Source organism: Corvus brachyrhynchos, unplaced genomic scaffold (genome assembly GCF_000691975.1).
Source record: "Corvus brachyrhynchos isolate BGI_N302 unplaced genomic scaffold, ASM69197v1 scaffold452, whole genome shotgun sequence".
In the NCBI taxonomy this organism is placed as follows: Eukaryota; Metazoa; Chordata; class Aves; order Passeriformes; family Corvidae; genus Corvus; species Corvus brachyrhynchos.
This window is the reverse complement of record NW_008236764.1, coordinates 971,267-977,554: the sequence shown is the minus strand read 5'-3', so window position 1 is coordinate 977,554 and position 6,288 is coordinate 971,267. Positions and strand designations below refer to the sequence as shown.

General features: G+C 40.9%; 1 protein-coding gene across 6 annotated transcripts in view; it reads left to right on the top strand.

The window, feature by feature from the left end:
• The window catches only part of SMARCAL1 (SWI/SNF related, matrix associated, actin dependent regulator of chromatin, subfamily a like 1), a 40,749-nt gene that overhangs the window by 437 nt on the left and 34,024 nt on the right, over nt 1-6,288 (top strand). For 3 of the 6 annotated variants that reach the window (XM_017727304.1, XM_017727303.1, XM_017727300.1), the window contains exons 2-5: nt 447-1,407; nt 2,102-2,152; nt 4,727-4,987; nt 6,179-6,229. In XM_017727304.1, coding sequence (XP_017582793.1) covers nt 537-1,407; nt 2,102-2,152; nt 4,727-4,987; nt 6,179-6,229 — 1,234 coding nt within the window. In that variant the 5' untranslated portion in view covers nt 447-536. Of the gene's footprint in view, nt 87-446; nt 1,408-2,101; nt 2,153-4,726; nt 4,988-6,178; nt 6,230-6,288 lie in introns of all 6 variants that reach the window. The other 3 variants (XM_008644832.2, XM_017727301.1, XM_017727302.1) reach the window with 3 other exon arrangements.

Here is a 6,288-nt window from a genome sequence, read left to right as displayed (position 1 = left end):
TACCACGCTCTGTGAGATACCCAGGAGCCGAAGGTGAACAGGGAAGAGGGCATCGTCCCGTCTTTGATAATAGGTACCCGAAGTAGGTAGGATACACTTCCACCAAAGACTGTGCAGAGATGTATTGCTGTGCCTTTGCAGGGCTGGCTCTGCAGTGCAGGGTGTCCCCGTGCTTTACTGTTTTATTAGTTCTGCTCGGATTTGCAGAGAAGAGTACTCAGAACTGCAGTGGAATAGGAGTTTTCTCCTTTTTCCATATGTTTTATCTATGCAGGACTGGCATGCGAGGCCTCATCAACATCTGTCACTATCTACTTGCTGATAATGGCTCAGCATTGGTGTGACAGCTTTGCTGTACTACTAAATTTGTGTAGGATCAGTTACAGTAATTCTCAATCACTTAAAATGCTAACTTATCAATACAATAATAATTTTTTTTTTTGTAGACTGGCCTCCCTTCCTCTAAAGAAGCAGGTGCCTCTGTGATTAATTCCCAATGTAGTTCTGGTACAGTTTTATTGTTGAAATTGTTGAAGATGTCATCAGGCCTTACAGAGGAGCAAAAGAGAAGGATTGAAGAGAATCGCCGGCTAGCTTTGGCTAGGAGAGCAGAGAGGCTGGCAGCCCAGAGAGCTGGGCATGTGGGCATCGCTGCACCTCCGCAGAAAGAACAGAGCCTGGGCAATCCGGGAAACTCGAGGGAAGAAAATAATCATGTCAGGGTCACCAGCCAGCACCGACAGAATGCAAACAGTCCTGTGGAGCAGAAGAGCTGTCTCCAGAAAGGCTGTAACCATTACACAGCAAACCAACAGATGGCTGGCTCACACAGAGAGCAGCAAAAGAGTTATTCAGAGGACTCAGAACAAGCAAGTGGCCTTAAGCAGTTCCCTGCAACGATCTCAAATTCTCTGAATTATTCCCATAAACATTACTTGGAAGCTGGTAGTCAGGAACATGGACAACACACTTCAATTAATCTTGGAACATTCCAGCAGCCCAAATGCTACCCAGCTTTCAAAAACCCCACAGGACCACCTCATCCAAGATTAATTGATAGCAGGCACCCTGATGGTAGTAAAGATTTACAAACTCAGAACAAATCTGCCATCAAATATGTTTCACCACCAAGCAGCGCCGCCCTGAGCGATTCAGAAATGCTGGTAAACACAAACAGACTGACAGAAAGTGCAGGGGGAGGTTTTGTCTCTCAGGCTGCTGGTAGGATGCAGAAGCTGACCAGCTCTGCTGGTTTGGGCTCTTCCTTTGAAGCTGCCTCGCACAAGAAAGCAAATAATGTTACAAAAGGAAAATGTGTGAAACACGGGGAAGACCGATTCCAGGTCGAAATAGGGTATAATGCTGAACTTATTGCTGTGTTTAAGAAGGTACCAAGCAAAGCCTATGGTAAGAATTGTTTGTTTGCTGTTATCTCTCTTTTACATTGGATTCAAGTTCCGGCATCTGCTGCTATTGTAGTTGCTGCTTGCTCTTACCAGTGTTCTATTGCTGGGGTGGAATATATGGTATTAATGGAGGATTAAAGAAGTAAATACAGATTAAATTGGATAGAAATTCTGGACATAAATAGCTTGAGCTTGGATTTAGAAGAGAAGTCAGAAGCCTAGCTTTATGAATGGTGCTCTGAGAAGTTTAGTGGCAGCAGCTGGTCAGAGTCTTTTGGAAGTGAAGGAAGCAAAGTTATTCATAAATTGGGATGTGAAAATGGGTTACTTCAGCTATAGTTCAGAGTTATGAGCTGATTCTGTTTACTGGGTTACAGAGAACAGTGGAATCTCCCCCTTTTGTCTTGCTTCTGATCTTTTACCCCTACCTTTATTTGTTGTATTTTATTTTTGTTTTCCCCCATGTGTTGCTGGTCCCTGTGAATGGCTGTTGCATTCTTCTTGTCTATATTCCTCACGGCTTTTTTTTAGTGTCATGTTGCTGTAAACTTGGTCATAACTGTTTTTCAGATGTGTGGCAAAAAGTTTGCATGAGTAGATTGAATACTTTTACCTCGCATGAACATTTAACACCAGCACTTTTTTTCTGCCCCAAATGATTCATATTCTGCCCTATTACTCTTGCCCTACTTTAGATCCTGCTATGAAAAAATGGAATTTCAGCATGGAAGATTACAGCAGTCTCTGTAAGTAAATGTTGAATGACAAAAAACAAGTGGAATCTTGACACCTCCTCCTTCCCCTGCTTTCCATAGTTATTGTTTAGTTTTGTTAGTGTCTTGAGTAAGCAGTGCTACTCAAAGATAATGCCCATCTTTTAGGCATCTAGCTCATAACATTTCTCTGATACTTTTAGTTGATTAGAAATAATTTAATTTTTTATGTAATCTAAATACGAAACACAGGTTACACTTTCTCTGCCATTGAATTTTTCAGCAACCAACAAGATCATAGGAAAATTATCTGCTGTTCTGGTACTTGTTTTGAATTTGTTTTGAAAACTAAGTGTGTTGCTGTGGCTAATGCTTAATTTCTGGGTCCATTCATGTATTTTATTTTTAAGTAGCTCTTACTTAAACACTTTTATTGTTAATTTTGTCTGTCAGAAAAGGATGAAGGGTAATTCTCCAGGGTTTTGAGTGAGACTGAAAATTGATTTGCCTTTTTTTTTGGTATAACAAGGGTGGGTTTATCTTTTTTCTTTTTTCCTCTCCTGTCATTTTGTTCTGGAAAGATTGAGAAATGATAGCGGCAAACACTTCAGGTAAGCTTTTCAAAAGCACACTGTATTGAAGTGAGTGATAAATCACTATTGATTTCAGTGGGAACAGAATTAGGCCTGTGTTGAGCACTTTAAAAAACCACAGTTTGAGTGCTGGTATTTTAGCTTCCCATGTGGGTTGCCACACATTTATAATTTAAATGCTGTTGGCTTGCTTGAAGTGTATCAAGTACAGATGAGAGCAGAGTTTCTGTACCAAGGAGCTTGCAAATGAAGAGAATGGTTTTTAGAAATCAGGCATTTTTCTTTAAAGCTATCAAATATATGAGTACTCTGTGGAAAGTTCCTGTTTACAAGTGAAGACAATATGTGACCAACATTAGCCAATGAAATTGGGGCAAAATAGCCTAAGAAAAGGGAACTGACTTAAAAGGGCCTTGAAAGTATAAAAGTGAAAGTGTAAAACAATTATTTTAAAAGTTCCCACTTGTAATTTAGTTCTTCTGAATAATGTGTTCCTGTATCACCATTTTTTTCTTTGTACTATTAATTAAACATGCAGTCAAACTTAAAAATAAATGTTGAAATGAAGGAGTAAAATATGCTTTTTTCCCCCCTAATTTCTTTCAGTATTAGTCATAGAGGTGAGACCTAACTACACAGTGCTAAACCAGTAACATCTAAAATCTTTTGCTTGGTTCATGGGGAGGAGAAAGTCTAAACTGGTGGTTGCCTATTCCTCTAATGTAAAAATTATTTTCAGTGGGTGCTGTTAAACTTTTATTTGGAGTAGAAATCTCAAATGGTTGTATTTGTTCAGGAAGTCACTTATTTTAAAATAATGTTGGGTAAAATCCAAATGGTTTATTTATTAATTGATTAGGAAGAAATTATCTGAATTTCTTTCTCCATTTTCACATCTTGACCACTGAACTTAAAGCTTGTACTTTTTTGTTGCGGATCAGTTTTCTGGACTACTTAAAAAGAAGCAGAGTGGATCATGATGTGCAGCTCATGCTCAAAGGACTAGATTCACCTGGATTTATTCTAAACAGCTCCTGGAGAGGGGAAGTTGCCTCTCCACAAATACTTGGAGAAAGAGCGTGCTTAATGGTCCCCTGCTTTTGAGTCTAATGGACTCTGGAGATGTTCATGAATCTTTGTGTTACTGTAGTATCTGTGAGGTGGAGGCTTGGGGGCAAACTTCACTACTTTGGTGCTGTAAAAAATATAAGAAACAGTACTTCAGTTGTAGTAGTAAAGACAACACATGGGTATAGACTGGCAGAGAAACACAGGGATAAGTGGCATGTTTATTACTGTGGATAGCTGTATTCTCAGGCTGACATCTGTAAAATACTGTGTCCCTCCTCTCTCCCTGCCCTGGCATTGTGACTGAGGTGATTGCTGGTGATGGGTAAGACAGGAGTGCAGATGGCTGGGCGGAAGCGCAAGTCTGTGAGACATGGAATAAAGGGTAATGAACTTAAATTGTAACAAAAGAGATTTAGGAATTTGGACTAGATTCCTTCCTACAGCATTGTGAGTACACAGCATTCCTCCTAGATGGTCATCTATCAGACACTGACACGAGGCAGGAGGCAGATATTTTTAAATCTTTCTCCTTTGCTGTTTACAGAAGCACCCTCCCATCTTTTCAGACACATGCTATTGATCACCATGCTCCGTCCCTGTGATTTTCTGAGTGAAAGCACTGTATGGCTGTGTGCAATTTACTGCTAAATGTACTTCTGCAGATTGCTTGCCCTGGCCTAGGGAGCCACATTTTAGGATTGCTGACAGAGAAGGAGCTTAGTGCAATCACAGTGCTGGACAGGTCCTTGTTCACTTACTGACACGTGTTCCCTTTGCCCCTGCTGTATTCTCTGTGGAAAATCCCACCAACCTGCTCCTCCAGGCCATTGCTCTCTCTATTCTTTGTCCCTGTGAATGAAAGCAGGGAATCATCATTCCTTTTAAACTTGTGTGTGTTCTTTGTTATTAATTCTTTTCCATATCTCTATGCTTTTCTCTGTAGTGAAAGCAGCAAATCAACTTTCATCAGTAATTCTGGCACCACTGGAAGGAGAAAATGCAGTTGGCTTGGCATCAGGCTCTCATTCTGTTGGCAGTGGGGTTGATGTGAAATCCCTCTTGAAGATGTGTAAGAACTGGAAGAAACCCTCAGCCCTTGTCAAAGGGAAGTGTGTTCTTATCTCTCGCTTACGATTTGAGGTTGATATTGGGTATTCTGCAGAAGTGATTGGAGTGTTCAAACAGATGGATTCCAGAAATTATGGTGAGTCTCCTGCTGTGTCTGCTTTCTAATAATGACCTTGTTGGGACTGCTCTTGCTTCAGAGAAGAGAGGTGGTGAGAGTACATCCCTCTGAAAGAGCAGAAGAGAATGTGCTTTGGTGAAGATTTTAAAAGACCTTGTAGTTCTAGTTTAGTGTTGTATCTGTGTCCAGCACTTTATCCCATGGCAGAACATGCCCTCTTCTGGGCCTGTTAGCCAAGGTGATATTTCAGATCTCAGCACGATCACACTTACTATTGAGGTGGGACGTGCTGATAATTTGCCAGCAGTATGGAGACCATGCAAAGTTCTTGTCTTTATTGTCAAATGCAGCTGGACATTCTCTTACTTCTGCTTTACTGTGGTGTATAGTGGCTGCAACTGTCTGAGCAGATTTAATTTACCAGGAGTTTTACCAATTTTTTCAAGGCAAGTGTAACTGTAGAGCACTTTTTATGTTGGCATTCAGGTTTCAATGGTAAATATAATTTCTTTTCCACTTGTCATTTGTGAAATGAGACCCAGAGTGATGAGATGACATGCACGGTGTCACAGAAGGTCAGTGACAGCATAAGGAAGAAATTCTGGAGCTCTAGTTCTTTGGGCAGGGCCCCACCTGGCTCACTGTGTCTTCACCTGACTGAATTCAGTCTTCTTTCCCTGGATGTAGCACACAGGTGCTACCCAAGGATAAACCTGCCAGATAGGTCCGGCATTGCTGTTACATTTTGGATATTGATGAATTGGTGAATTTCTTCCTGTACTCTCCGGAGTTTTGACTCTGGGGTACAGAGGCACAACTGAAAGTGATTGTTTTACTGACTGAAGTCGATAGTTAGTTGGTTCACAAACAGAAACCTTTGCAACAGTTTCTTCATGCTTTCTTGCAGTGAAGAGAAAGTGGTTGCCAAAATCCTTGAGCAGGTGGGTTCATTAAAAGGGCTGATCTTGGCTTGCTCTGGTGATACCACCATTTCTAGATGCGTGGTCATACTTTTAAATCTTCTCCAAACTGCTTAATGTGACAGCAAACAGAGGAGAATTGATTTTAATCAAGGTAACAATTCTTTTAAAGTGGTTCTCAAATGCAGAGGATATAGGTGGATAGACATGTTCTATGCAGAGAATAGGACAGAGAATTCAGTCTTTTTTTAGAAGAGACTTTTGACAGTGTTTGTTGTAACTATTGCAGATATGAATACCAGAAAGTGGAATTTCCTGCTGGAGGATTACCCCAAACTAAGTGAGTAGCTGTGTTTCTCCAGTGAGGGAGTTTGGGGGGGGGGGGGGGGAGATGTGTTT